Genomic DNA, 27,823 nt, shown 5'->3' on the forward strand with positions numbered 1-27,823 from the left:
TAAGACAAGAATAGATTCCCAGCCTCAAGAACCTTGACAATGGTAAGACTGCAGGGTTAGGACCAAAGTAGATCCAGTGAGTTTGGACAGTGAAAAGCTTCTCATTAGAGATATGACCAGTCCTGGATGGATCATTTCCTATTACACCTGCAGACACCTCATTACAATAGAGGATCAGTACGAGATCTACTAACTACTACTCTAAACATTCAGAACATTGATGGGTTATAAACATCTCCAGAGAAGAAGCAGTGGAACCAGCGGCGTCCACCCATGATGTTCTCCTCCAATGTTTCCTTTACTCTCAAGAGATTCTATATTGTCCAGGCCGTCTGCACACGGTAAAGGGGGGTCAGCCATGTCTGTCACATCGGTAAAGTTCACATCCACAAACGTTCTGATCCACTGCTCATAGGCTGGAACTAGGGTGTAGACCCCTGGGCGAAACGGATAAGCACAGCCTTCTCCCCAGCTTACAATGCCAGCCTGATACCAGACACCATCGACTTTACACACCAGGGGTCCTCCAGAGTCTCCCTAAAAAGAAGACAAGAAGCTTACATTATCTATGTATCTATCTATCTATCATCTATCTCATATCTATCTATCTACAGGTGAAACTCGAAAAATTAAAATATCGTGCAAAAGTCCATTTCTTTCAGTAATGCAACTTAAGAGGAATTGCATTAATGCAGCTTAAAATTTGAATTTTGTGAAAAGGTTGAATATTCTAGGCTCAAAGTGTCCCCCTCTAGTCAGATAATAATTCATTTGGGGTTTCATAAGCTGTAAGCCACAATCATCCAAATTATAACGAATAAAGGCTTGAAATCTCTCGCTTTGTATGTAATGAGTCTCATATGTTACCTTCACCTTTTAAGTTGGATTAATGAAATAAATGAACTTTGCACCGAATTCCAATTTTTCGAGTTTCACCTGCATTTATCTATCTATCTATCTGTCTGTCTACTCTATCTATCTATCCACACAAGTAGGTATATACAGTACCTGGCAGGAGTCTTTTTGCCCTTTCACAAAACCAGCGCATATTTTGTCCTCCTGGATGATGGTGGAGTAGTCGAGGGACCAGATATGATACAAAGTGTCGCATGTCTCATGGTCAATCAGTGGTGTCCTGACCTTCTGCAGGGTCCCGTTAGAAGGACGATCTCCTGACAATGAGAGGTGGCTTTATCATAGTGTTAAGGCCTCGTTCACACTAGTGATACACGGGACGAGTCGGGCTCCGCTCAGGGAAGAGCTCATGGTTTTTCTCACAATTATAAACAGTTTTGGTTGTGACCGATTCCAGTGTTTTAGTTTTTCCACATGGATTCAATCAGTTTTTGTGCGTGAAGAAAAACGTAAGAATAACCCCCAACATTTCTGAGCACCGTCAGTGAGAAACGCATTGTATCCGGATGATTCCGTTCTTCACGCCGCCCCATTCACTTTACCTCACCCACTTCTATGGAGCTGTAAACATTGCGCAGTATAGAAAGTCCAGAGATGTGAATTCAGTGGTCCGGATTCAGTCTGGATTACCGAGGCTTGTGAGCTCAGAACCAGTGAAGTGTAGGGTCCGGATTCAGTCCACATTACTGAGGCTCCTGAGCTCAAAACCAGTGAAATCAATGGTCCGGATTCAGTCCAGATTACCGAGGCTCGTTAGGTCAGAACCAGTGAAATCAATGATCCAGATTCAGTCCAGATTACCGAGGCTCGTTAGGTCAGAACCAGTGAAATCAATGGTCCGGATTCAGTCCAGATTACCGAGGCTCCTGAGCTCAAAACCAGTGAAATCAATGGTCCGGATTCAGTCCAGATTACCGAGGCTCGTTAGGTCAGAACCAGTGAAATCAATGATCCAGATTCAGTCCAGATTACCGAGGCTCGTTAGGTCAGAACCAGTGAAATCAATGGTCCAGATTCAGTCCAGATTACTGAGGCTCCCGAGCTCAGAACCAGTGAAATCAATGATCTGGATTCAGTCTGGATTACCGAGGCTCCTGAGCTCAGAACCAGTGAAATCAATGGTCCGGATTCAGTCCAGATTACAGAGGCTCCTGAGCTCAGAACCAGTGAAGTGAAGGGTCCGGATTCAGTCCAGATTACCGAGGCTCGTGAGCTCAGAACCAGTGAAGTGAAGGGTCCGGATTCAGTCCAGATTACTGAGGCTCCTGAGCTCAGAACCAGTGAAATCAATGATCTGGATTCAGTCTGGATTACCGAGGCTCCTGAGCTCAGAACCAGTGAAGTGAAGGGTCCGGATTCAGTCCAGATTATTGAGGCTCCTGAGCTCAGAACCAGTGAAATCAATGATCTGGATTCAGTCTGGATTACCGAGGCTCCTGAGCTCAGAACCAGTGAAGTGAAGGGTCCGGATTCAGTCCAGATTACTGAGGCTCGTTAGGTCAGAACCAGTGAAATCAATGGTCCGGATTCAGTCCAGATTACAGAGGCTCCTGAGCTCAGAACCAGTGAAGTGAAGGGTCCAGATTCAGTCTGGATTCAGCCCATTGTCCGCACTGGACGGAGAACTATTGGGCGCCATTTATTCACTTCGCTTTCTGTGTCACAAAATCACATTCTGATCGACAAAAAGGTTTCTGGATCCTGTGACATTCATTTTGTGTCATAAATACATTGTGAACAAACGGCGCGGATAGAGAACTCGCTGGTGTCAGAGAGCGCGGCGTCCCCCAGACCAGTCAGCTGATTTCTAACGGACAGGAATGAATTCTTATGTATGTTCAAGCTCTGCTTGCGGTCAGTGAATGTGAGCATTCTTGTTTCCATCCCTGCCTCCTGCAGTCCTGTTCACACAGCTGATCAGCTTGTTACAGTGTTTCAGTCTGGAGTCCACAGGGAATGAATGGAACAGGAATGTTCACTGACAGCAAGCAGAGGTCTTAAAAATAGTGTGGAATGGATGCACAAAGTTTGTTAGAAGGACTTACCGTGGAAGGCCGTGTGGCCCCAACCGGTCACCCAGCACTCCAGGCCGCAGGGGAAGGTGACGGAGGCGGAGGGCAGGCAGACGGGCAGGATGTACGGGGAGGGGGAGATGGGGGCAGACAGCCTCAGGAGGGCGATGTCCCCCCTGCTGCCCATCCCCTTATATTCAGCGCTGACAATCAGGGTGTGGACCCCAGAAATAACAGCCTGAGGCGGAGGCTTCACCCAAAGGCGATGGAAACCCAAGTAAACCTGATAATCTGCCGCCGAAACGGAGCTGTGGACGAGAAGAGGGGGAGACAGTCAGCAAGGCCTGCACCGAGAACACTAATCACAGGGGAAGGGGAGGGGCTATATAAGATGGTGGGGTTTATATAAGGTGGGAGGGTTATATAAGATGGGTGGGGTTTATATCAAGTGGGAGGGGTTATATGAGATGGTTGTGGCTTAAATAAAGTTGGAGGGGTTATGTAAGATGGGTGAGGGTAATATAAATGGGAGGGGTTATATAAGATAGGTGGGGTTTATATAAGGTGGGAGGGGCAATATAAGATGATGGGGTTTATATAAGGTGGGAGGGCTATATAAGATGGGTGGGGTTTATATAAGGTAGGAGGGCTATATAAGATGGGTGGGGTTTATATAAGGTGGGAGGGCTATATAAGATAGGTGGGGTTTATATAAGGTGGGAGGGGCAATATAAGATGGTGGGGTTTATATAAGGTGGGAGGGGCAATATAAGATGGGGGGTTTATATAAGGTGGGAGGGGCAATATAAGATGGGTGGGGTTTATATAAGGTGGGAGGGGCAATATAAGATGGTGGGGTTTATATGAGGAGGGAGGGGCAATATAAGACAGATGGGGTTTATATAATGTGGGAGGGCTATAAAAGATGGGTGGGTTTTATATAAGGTGGGAGGGTTATATAAGATAGGTGGGGTTTATATAAGGTGGGAGGGCTATATAAGATGGGTGGGGTTTATATGAGGTGGGAGGGGCAATATAAGATGTTGGGGTTTATATAAGGTGGGAGGGCTATATAAGATGGGTGGGGTTTATATAAGGTGGGAGGGCTATATAAGATGGGTGGGGTTTATATAAGGTGGGAGGGCTATATAAGATGGGTGGGGTTTATATAAGGTGGGAGGGGCAATATAAGATGGATTAGGATGGACAGAAGAGTCCTGTTGCCCCCGCGGGGCGCTGCTCACAGTCCCTCTTCTATCCTCGCCTCTGTGGCTCCCCCTTCTGCCCCCTCTCATTATTGCGCTCCCCTTAAGGCACATTCAGATGTTGTGGATTTGCTGCAGATTTTCGGTGCAGTTTCTGCATCAGTACCAGTACAATGCAGTGTAACAGAAAGGGTTAAATCTGCGACAAACATAGGGTGAAGAGCGTGTGGCAGATGGAGGCCTGCTGTGCGGCCGTCCTGCTCCCTCTATCTCCTGTGTCCGGGTGGGGATGACCCATCTCCGGAGGGCGGGGCCTGTGCTACCGCTATGCTCCTCCCCTCCTGTAGACCTGGGTGGGAGACTGGAGGAGTTCAGGACGTCAGCAGCCCCCCCCCCCGCCTGAAAGGAGCAGGCTGGGAGATCAGCGGCTGGAGCAGCGGCGCCCTTCACAGGTGTCTGTATAAGGCCTCATTCACACGTCAGTGTTCGGTCAGTGATTTCCATCAGTGATTGTGAGGATTGGAGCCTCTACAGACATAAGGTATAATGGGGGGGGGGGGGATCTGCTCCTGTTCTGGGTTTAGAGCCGCTCCTGGTGGAAATCACTGACCGAACACTGAGGTGTGACTGAGCCAGTTAATCTGATAATGGCACAGGACACGGTGTCTCGTAAAGCTCAGTAATTGCGCTCACAGATTCCGCACGGACGCCGCCCGTTCTACGAGCTCGTGGCATAAATCACCATCATAAGAGATGATTTACAGAGCGTCTGATTGTCCCCGGGGAACGGCCCCATAACCCGTCATCACCAGAACAATGCAAGGAGATCCGAGGACAAATCTGTAAATGGAGCCCAGCGGGCCCCACACTATAGGGCCCCTGATGGTTCATGATGCCATCACCCTCCTACACAACTCACAGCTCATACTCCACTCACATCCAGAGCTGCATCCAGGATTCTGATCTCACATTTTATCCTTTACTGCAGTCACATTCAGAGCTGCATCCAGGGTTCTGATCTTACATTGCGTTTTATACTCCAGTCACATCCAGAGCTGCATCCCGGATTCTGATATTACATTTTATCCTTTACTGCAGTCACATTCAGAGCTGTATCCAGGGTTCTGATCTTACATTGTGTCTTATACTTTAGTCACATCCAGAGCTGCATCCCGGATTTTAGTATTACATTTTATCCTTTACTGCAGTCCCATCCAGAGCTGCATACAGGATTTGGATCTTATATTTTGTCTTACACTCCAGTCACATCCGGAGCTGCATCCAGGATTCTGATCTTATAATATAGTGTTTCTTATACTCTAGTCACATCCAGATCTGCATCCAGGATTCTGATCTTACATCATGTCTTATACTCCAGTCCCATCCAGAGCTGCATCCAGAATTCTGATCATACATCATGTCATACTCCAGTCCCATTCAGAGCTGCATCCAGGATTTTGATCATACATCATGTCATACTCCAGTTACATTCAGAGCTGCATCCAGGATTCTAATCATACATCGTGTGATACTGCAGTCACATTCAGAGCTGCATCCAGGATTCTAATCATAACTCATGTCATACTGCAGTCACTTTCAAAGCTGCATCCAGGATTCTAATCATACATCATGTCATACTGCAGTCACTTTCAGAGCTGCATCCAGGATTCTGATCATACATCATGTCTTACACTCCAGTCACATCTAGAGCTGCATCCAAGTTTCTGATCATACATCATTTCTTATACTCCAGTCCCATCCAGAGCTGCATCCAGGATTCTGATCATACATCATGTCTTATATTCCAGTCACATCCAGAGCTGCATGTAGGATTCTGAACCCACGCTGGGACAGGGGGTTCTGGATCCGCAGTGGGAGGAGCCTGTGAAGGTTCATCCCGCCCATGAGTAAAAGACTGGCCCAATAGGAGAAGGATTACTCTGCGCTCAGAAAGGACCAACCCTGGAAGAAGCAGCGACATTTCCCTTCATGTGAACATGCCCTCAGAGCTGAACCATAACATTCACGGGGTGCACTTACTTTTCAAAGCAGTGGGCCGCACTCAACACCCACTGGGTGGAGATGAGGGACCCCCCACAAATATGGCTTCCCTTGTAGTGCACGCTGACTTGCCATGGCCATTCTCCGTCCACAGCATCTGTTCCGCCAACTATCCTGGTGGTGACTACAGGTGACCCGCACGTGGAGAGGTCAGCAGTGAGGAGGAGGGCCGAGGTGTGACCAGCTGGAAGGAGAGAGACACGTTATGAAAGTTAATCTGTTCTCCCTTAGTCTTAACAGAAACACAATAATGGGGTATTTCTGCCCCTGTGTACTAGTAGGACAGAAGGGATTTTTAATTTAATCAAATTAATTGTTACTTAATTAGAGACCCCTGAGGGGCTAGAGACCTCTAGCCCCTCCCACCCTGTGCTCATTATAAAGAAGTAACCTTCTTAGGACTGGAAGCTTGTGCTGCTGTAAGGACTAAGGGAAAACAGATTAACATTAGAAATAATCACTGACAGTAAAACACTGATACAACATTCTTGAAGTCATCCACAAGGTGGTGCTGTAACACCTGTCCCCCACCACACCAGCAGCAACATTGTAGCAACTGACATCTACAACAAGGGTAAGCAACCTCCGACACTCCGGCTGTTGTGAAACTACAACTCCCAGCATACACATTTCTTATCTCTTCTTAAAAAGGCTACATGCATACGACCATTCCGTTTTTTTAGAGGTCCGCAAACCGCAGATCCGCAAAACACGGATGTGTCCGTGTGCGTTCGGCAATTTGCGGAACGGCATGGACAGCCTTTAATATAACTGCCTATTCTTGTCCGCAAGGCGCAGACAAGAATAGGACATGTTATATTTTTTTGCGGGGCCACGGAACGGAACAATGGATGCGGACAGCACACGGAGTGCTGTCTGCATCTTTTGCGGCCCCATTGAAGTGAATGGGTCCACGTCTAAGCCGCCAAAACTGTGGCTCGGATGCGGACCAAAACAATGGTCGTGTGCATGGGGCCAAACTCTCATTGAATTTAATGGCGCTTGCTGGGAGTTGTAGTTTCAAAACGGCTGAAGTGTCGGAGGTTTGAGACCCCTGATATAGAGTAGCAGCCTAGAGTCTATCTACAGATTTAGAAGAAATCTCCTTCAATGACCCACAAATTACCACAGATGACCCAGGTGTCCAGACAGACCCATAAACCTCCGCAGATAACAGGAACCTCTCGTCTGCGCTTCTCCCTCTGACTGCACTTTGTGGAGCAGACATCTGCCTCGATGCTGTGTTTTTGAGGTTACCCTTAAATGGCCCAAATGCTTTTCTGCCTGGTATTATCCTCCGCCTCACATCCTCCAGTCTTACAGAGGAATACACTGCAGCGTATTGACACATAAAGGGTTAATTTATCCAGTTAAAGTACATCGTGAAGGACAAGCGCCATGTTCAGGGTCATGTTATTCCAAGCAACACTGAACACGCATTCACCACTTGGGGTGAAGTGTAAACTCAAGCGGTGCCACTAGGAGGCGCTGAGGTAGAGACAGTCAGGATTTTATAACAGTCCAATCACCGCCCTGGACAAAAAAAAAATCACCTTTCTCCCCAGAAACAGCTCCACATCTGGGCCTGTGCTGGGTCTGGTGGAGCAGCTCACCCCTACTAAAGGAAATGAGATATCGGTGATTTCTAATCCTGGATAATCCCTTTAAAGGAAAGTTGTACAGCCTTTCACTACTGCCTGGCTCAGTGGTTACACTAGCGTTTTACAGAGCTGGGGTCAAATCTGTCCAAATAAAACGTTTGGATAAAGATTGTATGATCTCCCTGTGTTTGCATGAATTTCCTTCAGATTCTGCAGTCATCTCCCACAATCGAAAAATGTACTCTAAAATCTGTATGTAGTGAGCTCCCTCTAGTGGTGACTGTATAATCTGCATGTAGTGAGCTCCCTCTAGTGGTGACTGTATAATCTGTATGTGGTGAGCTCCCCCTAGTGGTGGCTGTATAATCTGTATGTAGTGAGCTCCCTCTAGTGGTGACTGTATAATCTGTATGTAGTGAGCTCCCTCTAGTGGTGACTGTATAATCTGTATGTGGTGAGCTCCCTCTAGTGGTGACTGTATAATCTGTATGTAGTGAGCTCCCTCTAGTGGTGGCTGTATAATCTGTATGTAGTGAGCTCCCTCTAGTGGTGACTGTATAATCTGCATGTAGTGAGCTCCCTCTAGTGGTGGCTGTATAATCTGTATGTAGTGAGCTCCCTCTAGTGGTGACTGTATAATCTGTATGTGGTGAGCTCCCCCTAGTGGTGGCTGTATAATCTGTATGTAGTGAGCTCCCTCTAGTGGTGACTGTATAATCTGTATGTGGTGAGCTCCCTCTAGTGGTGACTGTATAATCTGTATGTAGTGATCTCCCTCTAGTGGTGGCTGTATAATCTGTATGTAGTGAGCTCCCTCTAGTGGTGACTGTATAATCTGCATGTAGTGAGCTCCCTCTAGTGGTGGCTGTATAATCTGTATGTAGTGAGCTCCCTCTAGTGGTGACTGTATAATCTGTATGTAGTGAGCTCCCTCTAGTGGTGGCTGTATAATCTGTATGTAGTGAGCTCCCTCTAGTGGTGGCTGTATAATCTGTATGTAGTGAGCTCCCTCTAGTGGTGGCTGTATAATCTGTATGTAGTGAGCTCCCTCTAGTGGTGGCTGCATAATCTGTATGTAGTGAGCTCCCTCTAGTGGTGGCTGTATAATCTGTATGTAGTGAGCTCCCTCTAGTGGTGGCTGTATAATCTGCATGTAGAGAGCTTCCTCTGGGTCTGGTGGAGCAGCTCATCCCTACTATAGAAAATGAGATATTGGTGATTTCTAATCCTGGACAATCCCTTTAAAGGAACGTTATACAGCCTTTCACTACTGCCTGGCTCGGTGGTTACACTACTGTTTTACAAAGCTGGGGTCAAATCTGCCCAAAGAAAATGTTTGGATGAAGTTTGTATGATCTCCCTGTGTTTGCATGAATTTCCTTCAAATTCTGCAGTCGTCTCCCACAATCGAAAAATGTACTCTATAATCTGTATATTGTGAGCTCCCTCTAGTAGTGACTGTATAATCGGTATGTAGTGAGCTCCATCTAGTGGTGGCTGTATAATCTGTATGTAGTGAGCTCCCTCTAGTGGTGGCTGTATAATCTGCATGTAGTGATATTTCTCTAGTGGAGGCTGTAATATTTGTATGTAGTGAGCTCCCTCTAGTGGTGACTATATAATCTGTATGTGGTGGGGTCCCTCTAGTGGTGGCTGTATAATCTGTATGTAGTGAGCTCCCTCTAGTGGTGGCTGTATAATCTGTATGTAGTGAGCTCCCTCTAGTGGTGGCTGTATAATCTGTATGTAGTGAGCTCCCTCTAGTGGTGACTGCAAAATCTGTATGTAGTGAGCTCCCTCTAGTGGTGACTGTATAATCTGTATGTAGTGAGCTCCCTCTAGTGGTGGCTGTATAATCTGTATGTAGTGAGCTCCCTCTAGTGGTGGCTGTATAATCTGTATGTAGTGAGCTCCCTCTAGTGGTGACTGTATAATCTGCATGTAGTGAGCTCCCTCTAGTGGTGGCTGTATAATCTGTATGTAGTGAGCTCCCTCTAGTGGTGACTGTATAATCTGTATGTGGTGAGCTCCCCCTAGTGGTGGCTGTATAATCTGTATGTAGTGAGCTCCCTCTAGTGGTGACTGTATAATCTGTATGTAGTGCTCTTCCCCTAGTGGTGGCTGTATAATCTGTATGTAGTGAGCTCCCTCTAGTGGTTGTTGCATAATTGGTATGCAGTGAGCTCCCCCTAGTGGTGGCTGTATAATCTGTATGTATTGAGTTTCCTATAGTGGTGGCTGTGTAATCTGTATTTAGTGAGCTCCCTCTAGTGGTGACTATACGATTTGCATTTAGTGCTCTCCTCCTAGTCTAGTGGTGGCTGGATAATCTGTATGTAGTAATTTCCCTCTAGTGGTTGCTGTATAATCTGTATGTAGTGAGCTCCCTCTAGTAGAGACTGTAAAATCTGTATGCAGTGAGCTCCCCCTAGTGGTGGCTGTATAATATGTATGCAGTGAGCTCCCTCTAGTGGTGACTGTATAATCTGTGTGTAGTGAGCTTCCTCTAGTGGTGGCTGTATAATCTGTATGTAGTGAGCTCCCGCTAGTGATAGCTGTATAATCTGTATGCAGTGAGCTCCCCCTAGTGGTGGCTGTATAATCTGTATGTAGTGCTCTTCCCCTAGTGGTGGCTGTATAATCTGTATGTAGTGAGCTCCCTCTAGTGGTTGTTGCATAATTGGTATGCAGTGAGCTCCCCCTAGTGGTGGCTGTATAATCTGTATGTATTGAGTTTCCTATAGTGGTGGCTGTGTAATCTGTATTTAGTGAGCTCCCTCTAGTGGTGACAATACGATTTGCATTTAGTGCTCTCCTCCTAGTCTAGTGGTGGCTGGATAATCTGTATGTAGTGATTTCCCTCTAGTGGTTGCTGTATAATCTGTATGTAGTGAGCTCCCTCTAGTGGTGGCTGTATAATCTGTATGTAGTAAGCTCCCCCTAGTGGTGGCTGTATAATCTGTATGTAGTGAGCTCCCTCTAGTGGTGACTGTCTAATCTGTGACTGTGTAATCTGTATGTAGTGAGCTCCATCTAGTAGTGGCTGTATAATCTGCATGTAGTGAGCTCCCTCTGGGTCTGATGGAGCAGCTCATCCCTACTAAAGAAAATGAGATAACGGTGATTTCTAATACTGGACAATCCCTATAAAGGAACGTTCTACAGCCTTTCACTACAGCCTGGCTCGGTGGTTACACTAGTGTTTTACAAGCTGGGGTCAAATCTGCCCAAAGAAAATGTTTGGATGAAGTTTGTATGATCTCCCTGTGTTTGCACGAATTTCCTTCAAATTCTGCAGTCTTCTACCACAATCGAAAAATTTACTCTATAATCTGTATATTGTGAGCTCCCTCTAGTGGTGACTGTATAATCTTTATGTAGTGTCCTCCCCCTGGTGGTGGCTGTATAATCTGTATGTAGTGATATTTCTCTAGTGGTGGCTGTATAATCTGTATGTAGTGAGCTCCCTCTAGTGGTGGCTGTATAATCTGTATGTAGTGAGCTCCCTCTAGTGGTGGCTGTATAATCTGTATGTAGTGAGCTCCCTCTAGTGGTGACTGTATAATCTGTATGTGGTGAGCTCCCTCTAGTGGTGGCTATACAATCTGTATGTAGTGAGCTTCCTCTAGTGGTGGCTGTATAATCTGTATGTAGTGAGCTCCCTCTAGTGGTGGCTGTATAATCTGTATGTAGTGAGTTTCCTATAGTGGTGGCTTTGTAATCTGTATTTAGTGAGCTCCCTTTAGTGGTTACTATACAATTTGTATTTAGTGCTCTAATCCTAGTGGTGGCTGCATAATCTGTATGTTGTGAGCTCCCTCTAGGGGTGGCTGTATAATCTGTATGTAGTGAGTTCCCTCTAGTGGTTGCTGTATAATCTGTATGTAGTGAGCTCCCTCTAGTGGTGGCTGAATAATCTGTATGTAGTGAGCTCCCCCTAGGGGTGGCTGTATAATCTGTATATAGTGAGCTCCCTCTAGTGGTGACTGTATAATCTGTATGTAGTGAGCTCCCTCTAGTGGTGGCGGTATAATCTGTATGTAGTGAGCTCCCTCTAGTGGAGGCTGTATAATCTGCATGTAGTGAGCTCCCTCTAGTGGAGGCTGTATAATCTGTATGTAGTGAGCTCCTTCTAGTGGTGGCTGTATAATCTGTATGTAGTGAGCTCCCTCTAGTGGTGGCTATATACTCTGTATGTAGTGAGCTCACTCTAGTGGTGGCTGTATAATCTGTATGTAGTGAGCTCCCTCTAGTGGTGGCTGTATAAACTGTATGTAGTGAGCGCCCTCTAGTGGTGGCTGTATAATCTGTATGTAGTGAGCTCCCTCTAGTGGTGACTGTATAATCTGTATGTAGTGAGCTCCCTCTAGTGGTGGCTGTATAATCTGTATGTAGTGAGCTCCCTCTAGTGGTGGCTGTATAATCTGTATGTAGTGAGCTCCCTCTAGTGGTGGCTGTATAATCTGTATGTAGTGAGCTCCCTCTAGTGGTGGCTGTATAATCTGTATATAGTGAGCTCCCTCTAGTGGTGGCTGTATAATCTGCATGTAGTGAGCTCCCTCTAGTGGTGACTGTATAATCTGTATGTAGTGAGCTCCCTCTAGTGGTGGCTGTATAATCTGTATGTAGTGAGCTCCCCCTAGTGGTGGCTGTATAATCTGTATGTAGTAAGCTCCCTCTAGTGGTGGCTGTATAATCTGTATGTAGTGAGCTCCCCCTAGTGGTGGCTGTATAATCTGTATGTAGTAAGCTCCCTCTAGTGGTGGCTGAGCGTGAATATTCGAATTTTAATCACGAATATCGCCACTTCGAGAATTCCCGAATATTTAGAATATAGTGCCATATATTTGTATTCGCGAATAGTGTTGAATATTATAATCTTGAATTTATCGCGAATATATTACATTTCAGATTTTTCGCAATCAAGTAAACAATGACTGGAGATCACGAATTCTCGAATTTATGTCAAATATTCGGCCAAAAATTTGCAAAATATCGCAAATTAGAATATTGCCTATGCCGCTCATCACCAGTATATTACAATGTTGGTCTAAGAAACTCATACTCTCATAATACCAGTTTGATACATTGTGGTAATTTATTACTTAGGGTTTGAGATAAACATTTTTTGTCATGGAGCCTCCTTTAGGGTTAATGGATGAACAGTAATTTATTTGCCCCCGACCCCACCTCAAAAATAATTTTTAAGTGCATATTTAGAGAGATTAACTGCAGTGTCCACATTAGTAGGCGACATAAATTGGATATTGTGGCCTCTGCAGGATCAGGTGGAGCAGATACAGGGTGATATGAAGGGAAGCAGCTTGTGTACATACCAGCGTGCAGCACGATGATCACTACAAGGACCCCCGTATGTGAGAGACTGGAGCGAGCCATGGCAGGGTGGGGTCCTCTCTCCTCTCGGATCTTCTTCCTTGTGCTTCTTCCTTCCTCAGAATAAAGCTTTTATCACCAAGAAAAGCATCAGGTTTCACCCCTTAAATGAATCTCAACCCCACACAAAGCGACGAACACCTGACGCTGCATAGCAATATAATATCTGGTGGAAAACCTCAGCTGCACCATAATTTAAGCCTACAGAGGCCTCCAACCACAACTGCAAGGAGCACAATGAGCGATCCCCGCGGGTGGACATGTGCAGCCTGCAAAGATTGGATTCATATCCTTGACCTTGGTGCCAACTACAAAGCCCACCCAAGATCTTCCAGAAGTGTCAGACTCCTTTATTGTACCCACATATGTCTTTTATTCCATACGTGCCATGTATGAAGATCTAATGAAGCCTCACTTCTACTGAAGATTGTCTAACTACACGCAGAATCAGGCCAAGCTTTACAGCCATGCATGGTGGATCCGCTCTACACAGTCTGACGTGTGCATGAACCATTAGGGTCTTAAAGGTACCTAATATTTAACAAAGGTTTAGGTGACCCTTTAAAGCAGCTTCTGTGACGTGTGCTGTTGGGTGATGGAGCATGGACAGCACAGGTACAAGACTGGAAAGGAAAGACCATGGAGGCAAAAACCCATCGTGGTTGTTGACATCTTGAGGTACAATCACTGGGGCTGGTAAGTGGATCAGATCCAGAGGACAGAATCTGGGGCACAAGTGCCTCTGGCACCAACTTAAATCAGCACCCATTTGGGTTCATTTCACCAGGAGTAATAACAGCAGGGCCCACCTGCCGATCATGATCTGAGGATATTCCACAAAATGAAAACCTGTGGTAAGTCCTGACACACGGACACTATATTACCATCTCAATACTAAGGGAGTCCTGTAAACATGACTGGAAGGTCAGCCTTGAGGACTGGAGCTGAAGAACACTGGTTTTGGCCCCAATCGTCCGGAGTCTGCTTCCTCTGGTGGCACACATGGTAACGCATTGGTTTGGTCTGTGTTGGCTATCCCTCAAGTCAAGGGTTTTTCCTCTTCCACCTACACTGGATCGATAGGCCGACCAACACGATAGTGCTCAACTACTGCTGCTCTACACAATATCTCTGTTCACTTCTCCACAGAGGGCCCTACGCAGCCTGGCACTCATTTATTTCGTGGTCTCCATTCTGCCCTACTGGTTGTGTCAGGTCAACGTGCTTTTCCCTGCATCACTGGGGGAACCAAACCATTCAAAAGGGCATTGTGCACAGAACACAGGCAGAGGCCCAGCCAAGGTTCTGGTGTCAACAAACTGTTATTATAACATCCTTTTCACCAGTGGTGGCTCATGGAAACAAATGATCAGGCATGCTGAAAGTAGCCGCTCAACCCTTTGCTCCCACATCTGTCATTTTGGGGGGGGGGAGCCCCATATACATTACATGGACGGGCGGCTCTGTGGAAATCAGTGGATTCAGACGGCATTTGTCTAATATGAATGGCCTCCTCCAACGCAAAATATTTTGGTCATTAACCTCCCTGTTGAAACACCTCCATAATATGGACTCCAGCCTCAGGTTTGAAGACATCACACCAGCATAGTCTTCACCCTTTCACATTCACAGATTTATTGCTCAGTAATTGGTTTGATGGGATCTGTTCATGTTTTGGGGTCTGGTGACATATCTTGGCCGTTGGACGTGTCCTGGGTGGTTCCAGTTTCCAGGGTCCCTGCTGGTCTGGACCTCATGGTCTATCCCAGGCATGATCAACCTGCAGCCTTCCAGCTGTTGCAAAACTATAACTCCCAGCATACCCAAACAGCCTACAGCAGGGCATTGTGGGAGTTGTAGTTTTACAACAGCTGGAGGGCCGTAGTTTGAGGATGCCTGGTCTATCCCATTGAGGATCTCTGTATTTACATTGCAGGTACGTTCACGTCAGATTGTATAGAACTTTTGTCTCGGCGGTGGTGATAACTGACTGGTCTGACAGGTTCCTCTGTGGATTTCCATGTCTTCTATGAAAAGCTTCAATGTATACAACGTGACGAGGCAGAAGCGAGGGCGGGACTGGACCTACAGATGGTTTCACTCCACATTGTTCTCTTCTTGCCTGGTTTTCTAGATACTTAATACTGAAGCCCGAGGGAAGATCTGACGCACTTCAGAAGACCATAAACTGCAAACCACAGAGGCGCCGACTGACGATGGCTGTCAGGAGGGCAAATGAGATGAGTCTTTACCCTCCACCAGTCTTCGGGTTACACAGCTTGTATCTACACTTTAACCCCTTAGTGACCACCAATACGCCTTTTTACTGATGTAAACAAAAGGGGGCTTAAGCTAAACAGCTGGCTTCTATCATCATTACATCTACCCAACATGGTGCATTAAAAACTATGACTTGTCCTAATAAAATATAAAATAAAAATAAGACCCCATCCAGGTAAACGGATGAAAAAACTAAAAAGTTATAGCTCTTGGAATGCAATTTTTTTCATCCGGATACGATAAGTGTAGTGAACTCCTCGTCCTAACCCATTCATTTCTATGGTTCTGTGCACACGTTTTTAACGCATGATCTCCACATTCTGGAGAAATCTTAGCGCCCTCTATATTGTGCGTTTTTTACGCAGCTCTTAATAAAAAAAAAAACTAATGGCTGCACAAACACATAAGCAGTAAAGCTGAGAAATGGGGATCATTCTAAAGTCGAGTGGTATTATAGCTTCTATAGATGGATCAATGGAAGATCTTGGCGCACACTTTGATCAAACTTGTGTCGGGCCCATCTACCAGGCATCAAGGTGGCTCCTGCAGATGGGTCCCGAACACTAATTTACCGCCTCTCTTGGACGCCTAGTAGATGGGCCCGACACAAATTTGAGCAAAATGTGCGCCAAGAGCTCCCATTGATCCATCTATAGTAGCTATAATACCACTTGACTTTAGAATGATCCCCATTTCTCAGCTTTACTGCTTATATGTGTGCGCAGCCTTTATGGATAGGCCCCTATGACTAGGAATAAGAATGCACCAGTCTAAATGTTCTTGGAATTTTTACGCCGCTCTGGCTCCATAGACATGAAAAACTGAATTTTTATTCTTCAGTTTTTCTACATCTGCATGAAAAAAAGCATCAAAACTCATCACATCCATGCAGGAAAAAAAAACGCAAACGCTGAACGGAATCGCAGACAGAACTGACTGAACTTGCGAGTGTGACCATCCGTTTTTTTTTCCTGAACAGATCCCGACACCATCTGTATCGATCGTGTGAAATAAAATCTAATAAGAACTGATTACTTGGTTTATAATTCTCCATGTTGTGAGTTAAGGGGATTCTCCACCCAGGACCCCGTTCCCTGATCAGAGGCAGATGTTTAAAGGGGGATTCCAGTTTGTTAGCATTATCCCCCAGCCACAGAATAGGGGATAACTATTAGAGTTTTAGGGGTCATACAGCTGGGACCCCCACTGATCATGAAAATGGGTACCCCACCTTCCCCCTCAAAATGGATGGAGCAGCCGGTCAGTCATGTGCACCGCGCCGCACTCCGCCATCGCCGGAACTCCCACAGAAATGAATGCAGTGGCTGCGCACATGCCTGACTGGGCGCTCCGTCAGGGAGGGGAAGGGGGTGGGGTCCCGATTCTCATGATTGTCCTTGAAACAATAGAAAGCGGCAGCCATTAACTCTTCACCTTATTATGTGTGACACTATGTTTAACCCTTGGTTTACAACACCCATAGCAACTATACAGCCCAACACATCCGGTTGTCAGTTCAAAGAGTTAGATACAGTCCTGATGAAAAGTTTAAGACCACTTGAAAAATGTCAAAAAATCCTATTTAGCATGGCGGGATCTTCACAAGGTTCCAAGTAGAGCTTCAACCTGCAACAAGAAGACATGGGAGGGAGACAAAGGATTTTTTGAGCATTTAATTTAATGAAAACAATGAATAAACTGAAACAGGCCGTTTTTCAGCTGATCCATAGTTTAGGACCACCTGCCTTTAAAAGGCCAAATCTGTGCAGAGATGTGGATTCATTGTCATTTTCTGTCAGGTAGTCGCACGTTGTGATGGAAAAGGCAAAAAAACTCCCTTTTTGAACGTGGTCGGGTTGTTGAACTGCATAGGCAGGGTCTCTCACCGCGCGCCATCGCTGCTGAGGTGGGACGCAGGAAGACAGTCATTTGGAATTTCTTAAATGATCCTGAGGGTTATGGAACAAAAAAGTCAAGTGGAAGACCCCAAAAAATTTCATCAGCACCCAGCCGAGGATCAAATTGGTTGTCCGTCAAGACACTGGACGATTCTCGACCCACATTAAGGCCCTTACTGGTGCTGACTGCAGCCCCATAACCATCAGACGGCATCTGAGACTGAAGGGCTTCAAAAACAAAAAACGTCTTCAAAGACCTCGTCTCCTTGAACGCCACAGAACTGCTCGTTTGGACTTTGCAAGAGAAACATGGGACATTCAAAGGTGGAAGAAAGTTTTATTCTCTGATGAGAAAAAAATGTAACCTTGATGGTCCTGATGGTTTCCAACGTTACTGGCATGAGAAGCAGATCCCACCTGAGATGTTTTCTACGCGCCACAGTGGCGGGGGCGCCATAATGGTCTGGGGGGGCTTTGTCCTTCAGTGGAACAATGGAGCTTCAGGAAGTGCAGGGGCGTCAAACGGCCGCTGGCTATGTCCAGATGTTGCAGAGAGCATTCCTCATGACTGAGGGCCCTCGTCTGTGTGGTAACAGGACAACGCTACAGGACACAATGCCCGCAGGACAAGGGGCTTCTTCTAGGAGAATAACATCACTCTTTTGGCCCATCCTGCGTGTTCCCCTGATCTAAATCCAATTGAGAACCTGTGGGGATGGATGGCAAAGGAAGTTTACAAAAATGGACAACAGTTCCAGACAGTAGATGGCCTTCGTCCCAGTATAGCCATGTATGGATGGCATAGCCAGAGTTAACAATCCACCCGAGCGTGAGAGTGAGAGTGAGAGATGAAATCCTTGTTTGAATGAGGCGACCACAGACCTTTCCATGCGCAGCACACATATAGCAACGCAGCCGCTGAGGACATTGTACTTGTAATTAAAAAATAATTTATTGAAAATAAAACCAATGTGATCTAGAGCAATCAACAAGTTGGACACTGATCACTGTCCAGAAAGTTATGAAAGTTAAAATTGCAGTTCATTGACTCTGCAGAACCGTCCACCAACCATCAAGTGTGCAGCAATAGGCAGATGATCAGTAGTAATGCTGATGCAGTAAATATGGAGGATGATGACACGAAACGCGTGGCTCCATGTGAGTGGATCCAGTCGTGGTAATAAGGGACGTACGTATAAACTCCAGGCCTGTTGGGCAGGGCGCAGTCATCTCCCCAACTTACGATACCAGCTTGATACCAAAATCCATTTATTTTACAGACCAGGGGTCCCCCGGAGTCACCCTGAAATATATAATAGTCCAATAAATGACATGATCAGGAAAATGCTAAAACATAATACATCTGTACTCGGAGATAGACCTTATGAGTAGAGAGGAGGGAATTGAGTCTATACAATCAAAATACTGCCCAAGTTTTTCAGAAAATTAAGATTCTATAGAACCTTAGGCGATTCGAGCAAGTGAGGGACTCTCCCGGGCAATTGGACCACTTTCAATTCAGGTAAAATCAGTTCTGGGCAAATTTAAAAACACACAGCGAATATGGGTAAATCTCACCCAAATTGAATTGTAAGACATTTGCAATGGGCCCTCTATACAACGCATCCCAGGTGTAGGAAATGCCGAGTGGGATAGTGCGGCCTAAAATGTCTGTGTGTGTCACGGTGCTCCTACCTGGATACGCCTGGACCCCAGGCTTTGGTTCTGAAGCAATAAATAGGGAGAATAATTGAGGGATAAAGAATAACTTGAGTCCAGACCTTGAGATGAGGTTCAATGGCAGCTTTACTTTGCATAAACGTTCTCCAAAACAGTTTACGGGCTTTGCCTTGATTCCAGCAGGCTTTAGCATTAAACTGGCAGGCAAACTCCACTCTGCTATATCTGTTTCTCTCAGACTCTGCTGTACTGACAGGCTGTCTGTATAACTCAGCTTCTTCTGTATGCTGCACTTCACTTTGTAGTCTGACTCTAGGTTAAGCCAGGGAACTTTTCTCCTGGCTCCTGAGGCGCTAAGCTTTGGCTTCCATGGCCAGTAGAGCTTAGGGTGCTCTGGCTGGCGTGGGCACATCCAGCAGAGACATGCCTCTGCACACCCTTCCCCTAGCTGAGGGGTAAAACACACAAACTAACTGGTCCCCAACCTTCCTGCAGGAAGTAGGACAAGCCCACTTCTCTCCAGAGGGTGGTTAGAAAGGAATGGAAAGCTCCATTCTACCCAACTACAGCTCTGCCGTGTTTGCTGCCATCTGCTGGTGAACCAGGCACATTACATGAATATAACAGTTGCAAACAGATTAGGAATGCACAGTGTTGAGGTCCTGGACAGAAATACATAGATGACATTATATTAGCCCATTAAAGATAGTAGCAGGGTGCAGTAGTGGTAACACCACTCTGGGGAGTTACACATTCACTCATCTCTTTTTATGAGCAAAGTTTATAGGGGGTACACCGCAGCCCCCAGATTCAGGACCACAAAACTGGTACCATTATTGGAAAGTTACCCACCTGGCAGGAGTCCTTCTTCCCAGCCTGGTATCCTGCACAGATCTGGTCATTTGGAATGATCTCTTGGCTGGCACCAATGATGGAGTTGAGGTGGTACATGGAATCACAGGCACTGGTGCTGATCAGAGGCACCGTGACCTGCTGCAGAGTCTGCGGGTACGGAAGATTAACTGCAGAAAAGAAGAAAAAGAAAAACGTAAAAGTCACGCAGTATAAACTACAGGAACACTAGTGCAGATTCATGAAATTGGAAGATCCGCCTAGAAGTGCCATGATGGTGGCCAAAGTCAGGATGATGGAGAATGTAGTACTGTGCGGTTCTCCATGAAAGTATCACCAGACAGGCTTGGATATACCAACCCATGATGGGGGATGTAGTGGTGTGGGCTCATCAGTGACTGCATCATAGGACTTAGCACTGGTAAATGATGGGTGATGTAGTGCCGTCTAGTGGTATATAATGGTGCAAAAAATGATAAGGTTAAATGCACTGTGAATTATGGGAGTTGTAGTACTATGCAGCTCTCCAGGAGAGTATGACATGATTTGCTTATGGTCTTCTTACCATCAAATCCTGTATTGCCCCATCCAGTAACCCAGCAGTTGGTGCCACCAGGGAAGCTCATGGATGCGGCTGGCACACAGACTGGCAGGATGTACTCAGTATAAGTAACAGGACTGGACAGTCTAATCAAGGAGATGTCCCCAGAGCTGCCAGCTCCGTTGTACTGGGCATTCACAATAATACTTTGTACGGTGGACTCAACCTGGTGAGGACTGGTGGTTTTCAGCTGGTACTCTCCGAGGACGACCTTGTAGTCGGAGGGATTTGTAGACCTAAGGAAAGAAAAACAAACACTGAGGCAATAGACAATAATGGTTCCATTAACAGAGTCCATTATGGGTCCAGTGCTGGATCTCCAGTCTGACCACACAGTACAAGTACTAACCCTCCACACCAAGAGAACAATATTCCCCAACCGCCAAGGGAAAGAAGTGAATGCACTGGTGGCTCAGAGCCCTGGTGGTCACCTTTCTGCCTCCCCAGGCTCCATCCCACTACCGTTCCAGGAAAGGACACTGTAGTCATTTTTCCCCGCTTAACATGGTTGACCACTGAGCTGTGCTATGCCAGTAGATCAGGTCATGATATTATACGAGTAGGTACTAACTTACCATGCAAAGCAGTGTGCGGCGCAGAGCACCCACTGGTTGGAAATCAAGGAACCGCCACAGATGTGGGAACCTTGGTACCGGAGACTGATTTGCCAGGGCCATGCTCCTTCACTTGCATCTGTGCCACCAACGATCCGATTGGAGATGACTGGGCTTCCACATATTGGCGGGGCTTCAGTGGTGATGTTGGAGGTGACTGGAGTTGTATAGACTGGAAACCATAATGGAATATTTTACCTTCCAGATTTCGCTCACTTGTGGACATCAGACATTTTATCAGAAAATATTTCAGTTATTCGCCCAACAAGTAACATCAGTATCATCACCTCAGCTGAGGCCTTTCCAAAGCAGGGGCGGACTGGCCATAGTCCCTACAGGGAAAAATTTCCCGGTGGGCTGATAACCAGAGGGCCACCTAAACCCTCCTCTTGGCCAAAAGCCATATACAAATAGAGCTGATGCTCTCAGAATTTGAGGTATCTGGGGCCACTTTAAGTTCCCAGTTCACCCCCCGCTCCTAAGGCTATGGAGCAGTTTGGCAAAACATGAAAAGTCCAGACTGGACGGGTCTTCCACTTAGACAAGGTCCTTTGTTCCTCTATGTTGGGCTATTTAGTGTTGAGCGCGAATATTCGAATTGCGAATTTTTCTCGAATATCGCAATTTCGAGATTTCGCGAATATTTAGAATATAGCTCTATATATTCGCGAAATCGAATATTCGTTTTTTTATTTTTTTTTTTCTTTCTTCCCGTGCTCATGGTCCTGGAGCGTCCCCATCACCATGGGAACGTCTCCATATACTAGAATGTACTGTCGGATTTGAGAATTACGTTGAAATCGCAATCCGATTAATTCAAGTTATAATAATCGAATTGCGATTTCAACTTAGCACTGCTATATTCCATATTAGCTAAATTACAATCTATATGGGCATTTTACGAAATTTCGTAATATTGCTCTAACTTCGTCTTTTAGAATATTACGAATATTGCAAGATGAAGTTAGAGCAATATTACGAAATTTCGTAAAATACACATAGATTGTAATTTAGCTAATGTACTGCTATAGTATTTTTTTTTATAGTGTACATATTTTACAAAACTTAAGTTCAGAAGAGGCAAAAAGAATTAGAGGAAAAAAAAAGGGATTATAGCATTATATTAGCTAAATTACAATCTATATGTGTATTTTATGAAATTTCGTAATATTGCTCTAACTTCGTCTTTTACAATATTACAAATATTCTAAAAGACGAAGTTAGAGCAATATTACGAAATTTCGTAAAATACACATTAGCCTAGCCATAGTCAATTAGTCATAGGAACGTTGCCTTATACTAGTAAAAGAAAAATTCGCGATACGCGATTAATTAAATCGCATATTATTCGCGATAATTGGAATAATTACGAATATTCGATTTTGACGAATATAACACGAATATTCATTCGAATATTCGCGAAATCGAATATGGCACCTCCCGCTCATCACTAGGGCTATTTGCCTGTTATTTCTACGAGAAGTTTATGAACGAACTATCAACAACTTGCAGTAAAGGTACAGATGGGTGTTACCAATTAGGGGTGTGTCCTTGCACAGTGACACTGATTGGACAGAGTCAGACACCAGCTACTGGCAACAATGTGGAAACTTTAGTGCATCCATCACCGAGAAAGATCTCTGGCTAACCCCAGGAGGCCAGGCCTAGACCATCGGTGGCCATGGTCACCTCTACGTTCATAGAGAGACATTTCTCATGATGAGGAGTCACCTACCTGTTGATAAATGCATCCGGTCTCCTTGTTGTGACAGATAACACAGGAATGTTCCTCCTTCACACCCCGACCTCCCGCTTATTAATCAGACATTTCTATGGGGCTATGCTGAGAGGTACTCCTCCTGACTCCCCCATACACATGCAGACTGGGCTCTGCTGAGAGGTACTCCTCCCGACTCCCCCATACACATGCAGACTGGGCTCTGCTGAGAGGTGCTCCTCCTGACTGCCCCATACACATGCAGACTGGGCTCTGCTGAGAGGTGCTCCTCCTGACTGCCCCCCCATACACATGCAGACTGGGCTCTGCTGAGAGGTACTCCTCCTGACTGCCCCATACACATGCAGACTGGGCTCTGCTGAGAGGTACTCCTCCTGACTGCCCCATACACATGCAGACTGGGCTCTGCTGAGAGGTGCTCCCCCCGACTGCCCCACACACATGCAGACTGGGCTCTGCTGAGAGGTACTCCTCCTGACTGCCCCATACACATGCAGACTGGGCTCTGCTGAGAGGTACTCCCCCCCGACTGCCCCATACACACTGAGCTCTGCTGAGAGGTACTCCTTCCGACTGCCCCATACACATGCAGACTGGGCTCTGCTGAGAGGTGCTCCCCCCGACTGCCCCATACACATGCAGACTGGGCTATGCTGAGAGGTGCTCCCCCCCGACTGCCCCATACACATGCAGACTGGGCTATGCTGAGAGGTACTCCTCCTGACTGCCTCATACACATGCAGACTGGGCTATGCTGAGAGGTGCTCCCCCCCGACTGCCCCATACACATGCAGACTGGGCTCTGCTGAGAGGTGCTCCCCCCGACTGCCCCATACACACTGAGCTCTGCTGAGAGGTACTCCTTCCGACTGCCCCATACACATGCAGACTGGGCTCTGCTGAGAGGTACTCCTCCCGACTGCCCCATACACATGCAGACTGGGCTCTGCTGAGAGGTACTCCTCCCGACTGCCCCATACACATGCAGACTGGGCTCTGCTGAGAGGTGCTCCCCCCGACTGCCCCACACACATGCAGACTGGGCTCTGCTGAGAGGTGCTCCCCCCGACTGCCCCATACACACTGAGCTCTGCTGAGAGGTACTCCTCCCGACTGCCCCATACACATGCAGACTGGGCTCTGCTGAGAGGTACTCCTCCCGACTGCCCCATACACATGCAGACTGGGCTATGCTGAGAGGTACTCCTCCCGACTGCCCCATACACACTGAGCTCTGCTGAGAGGTACTCCTCCTGACTCCCCCATTAATCCTGGGGTGGGCCAAGCATGCATGTGTTTTCAATTAGAAGAATCTGGAAATAGATTGTGTCCTGCGAGTACATAGCATCCCGCCTGTTTAAATCCCTCCCGGGACGGGCTGCCCCCATAGACATGATATGGTGAGGCTTTCATTGTACTCTTCACGAGAAGCAGTGAGGGCAGTAGCAGACCATGCATCCCTGGGCCCCTTTAACCAGCTGTGGGCGGGGCTGTGCGGCGGTATCAGTGATGTCATCTCATGCACATTCCTGACACTCCCTCCTGTCTCACATTTACAGGAGAATTGTCTGAAATAAAACGCATCTACAGAATAGGTGACATGGAAACACTACACCGAGAACAGAAAAGCCCAAAAATATCAAAACCCTTTTTTCCTCAGTCTGGCGCCTGATAATCCAAGAGGTCCGATAATCCAGCACCAGGTGCCTCGATTGGTTACATGTGCAATGCAACGACAAGGGGTCCCTTTAAGAAATGGTGGTGGTACCCAGGTGTAGGAATGGCCGCGTGGCATAGGGTCGCCTAAAACAGTGTCCCCCAACTCCAGTCCTCAGGGCCCACCTACTGGTCATAATTTGAGAATATCCCACAGAATGAATACCTGAGGTAAGTCCTGATGCACTGACACTAATTATATCACCTCCTAAATACTAAGGAAGTCCTGAAAACCTGACCGGCAGGTGGGCCCTGAGGACTGGAGTTGAGGAACCCTGGCCTAAAATGTCCCTGTATGTTGAATGTGTCACGGTGCTCCTACTTGGATACGCTGGAGAATAAATCTTGTGATGAAGTTGAAAAGCAGCTTTACTTTGCATAAACGTTTCTCCAAACGGTTTACAGACTTGGTCTTGTTTCCAGCAGATTTTAGCATTAAACTGGTAGCAGGCAACTCGTCTCTGCTACATCGGTTGCTCTCTGACTCTGCTGTACTGACCGGTTTAAATAGAATCTTTGCTTCTTCTCTAGGCTGCAACTTCTCTCTTGTAGTCCGACTCTAGGTTAGACCAGGGAACATTGCTCCTGGCTTCTGAGGATTCAAGCTGTGGCCTCTATATCCAGCAGAGCTGAAGGTGCTCTGGCTGGCGTGGGCACGTCCAGCAGAGACATGTCCCTGCACACCCTTCCCCTAGCTGGTCCCCAACCTTCCTGCAGGAAGTAGGACAAGCCCACTTCTCTCCTGAGGGTGGTTAGAAAGGAATGGAAAGCTCCATTCTGTCTGACTGTAGCTCTGCCGTGTTTGCTGCCACCTGTTGGTGAACCAGGTAAATTACACGTTAACACAACAGTTACAAAATAGGAAATGCACAGTGTTTAGGCCTGAAATAAATAGACATGACAACACGAGGTAACCAATAAAGACAGCAGCCGGGTGCAAAGATGATAATGCCACTCCGGGGCGTTACACACAAGACAAGACTGACAAACAATACGTCCGCCGTCACAGCTCCGCTGCCGTCACCCAGCAGACTACACTCCTGACACTTCAAAAAACGCATCAGAACAGCAAATGTGATGGCTAGGGATGAGCGAATCAACTTCGGATGAAACATCCGATGTCAATTCGCAAAAAACTTCGCACTAATACTGTGCGAAGCAGGAGCTCCGTACAGTATTAGGCCTCTTTCACATGACCTTTTTTTTTTTTCCCCGTTTACGTTCCAGTTTTTGAATTCCGTATACGGAACCATTCATTTCAATGGTTCCGCACAAAAAAAATAAAAAAAAAATGGAATGTACTCCGCATGCATTCCGTATTTCCATTTTTCTGTTCCGTTGAAATATAGCACATGTCCTATTATTGCCTGAAAATCACGTTCCGTGGCTCCATTCAAGTCAATGGGTCATAAAAAAAAAAAAAAAAAAAAAAAAAAAGAAATAAGTGGAACACATATGGAAATGCATCCGTATGTCTTCCGTGTCCGTTCCATTTTTGTGGAACCATCTATTGAAAAGGTTATGCCCAGCCCAATTTGTTCTATGTAATTACTGTATATGCCATACGGAAAAACGGAACAGAAACGCAACCGAAACAAAAAACGGAACAGATCCGTGAAAAAACGGACCACAAAACACTGAAAAAGCCATACGGTCGTGAGGAAGAGGCTTTAGAATGTATTGGCTCCGATGAGCCGAAGTTATTATTTCGCATTATAACTTCAGAAATTGATTTATACTATAAAAAAAACATTTCCCGAACTTGGGTTCGGCTCCAAGATACCAATGTTTTTTTTACAGCACAAATTCATTTATGAAGGTTTTGCGCAATGTCTCGCGAGACTTCGCAAAGCAATAACTTTGGGAGCCAATACATTCTAATACCGTACAGAGCTCCTGCTCTGTACAGTATTAAAACAAAGTTTTATGCGAATTGACTTTGGACGTTTCATCCGAAGTCGATTCGCTCATCCCTAGTGATAGCGCTTGGAAAAAGGCAGACAACGTCCTGAACGCAGCTCATCTCCTCCACGTTATACTGGGCAAACTGGACCTGCTGCACACTGGGAAAATGGGCGACAATCTTTGAGGCTTGTGTAATGGCGGCCATATTGGTAGTAACCCAGCTTTCCCAGAAACTGAATAGAACTTTATTTTAATCTAGTTGGGAAGAGTTCACAAAAGGTTTCCTCTTACTGTGGGGGAGGGGAGATTCTTATCTTTCACTCCGGGTGGTTTGGATGATTTGGGAAACGTTTCTCTGCAGACGACGGTCACAGAACAGAAAGAGTAAATCATCTGGAAAAATGTCCGGGGTCTGATGGATTCTAAATGAAGGGCTGCAAAACTCAGACACAGTAAAGCATAAACCTTATATAAAAAATATATAGATTTTTAGGAAAGCCGACAACCTTGGGGCCAGTAATGCAGCGCACACAGGGGTAGTAGTCACCCAGCTTTCCTAGGCTGCAGGTTATAGGGACGTGAGGGGTGTACAGAGAGATTCGCGCCCCTCGCTCCCCTAGGTATGAGGACTCCTACATGAAATAATAAGGGGTGTGGCCAGTCACCACATTGTTACAATGTTTCTCACCCGATATTTATAAACAAGAACTATTTTATTGTCACAATGTAACATTTTTTTAACTGCTCGCTCTTAGGCTCACACGACCACAAACCGTGGCCCCGTGCATCCCACATGTATCGCGGGCCCCACTGATGACATCCGTGTGTGGCTCCCTGTGCAATCTGCAAAAATTCAGATCATACATGGACCAAAAAAAATACGAAGCCCCATACAGCAGACAGACTAGACTGGGAAACCGGGGCCCCATGCGGCTCAGGAATTTTAAAATAAAATCTTGCCCCATAAACAATAGACGATCGGCATCCGCAGACCGATCGAGGACACGCCCGCCATACTGCTGACCGCATTGTGGTAAGTCGCAGCGACTGATTGTTGGATGGCAGGAGCCACTTACCGGAGAGCAGCAGGAGGCTGGCGAGGCACCGGACGCTGGTCATGACTGCTGGGATTTGTGGTGTCGCTCTGATAAATCAGGACTAATCCCCCGGTCTGCAGTGTCCGCCTCACCACGACGGCAGCGTCTCTGAATCCCCCCTCCCTGAGCTCAGGATCTGCCTCAACCTGTTCTCAGTGGGAATCCTTCTGTTCTGACAACCACCAGGAATTCATGTGACCACACACGGGAGGCGTCGGCCACTGTCATGGTGATGACATCATAGGCCGTGTTTT

General features: G+C 46.4%; 1 protein-coding gene across 1 annotated transcript; it reads right to left on the minus strand.

Annotated features, from left to right (window-relative positions):
• Positions 1 to 225: 225 nt before the first annotated feature.
• LOC122945574 (transmembrane protease serine 9-like) lies at positions 226 to 27,591 on the minus strand. The gene is given in 12 exon segments (XM_044304642.1): positions 226 to 537; positions 1,009 to 1,172; positions 2,961 to 3,235; positions 6,173 to 6,335; positions 6,338 to 6,377; positions 6,560 to 6,619; positions 15,278 to 15,359; positions 18,449 to 18,669; positions 19,899 to 20,068; positions 20,464 to 20,735; positions 21,075 to 21,285; positions 27,549 to 27,591. Coding segments are annotated over 12 exon segments (2,013 nt in total).
• Positions 27,592 to 27,823: the final 232 nt, after the last annotated feature.

Source organism: Bufo gargarizans, chromosome 8, assembly GCF_014858855.1.
Source record: "Bufo gargarizans isolate SCDJY-AF-19 chromosome 8, ASM1485885v1, whole genome shotgun sequence".
Classification (NCBI taxonomy): Eukaryota; Metazoa; Chordata; class Amphibia; order Anura; family Bufonidae; genus Bufo; species Bufo gargarizans.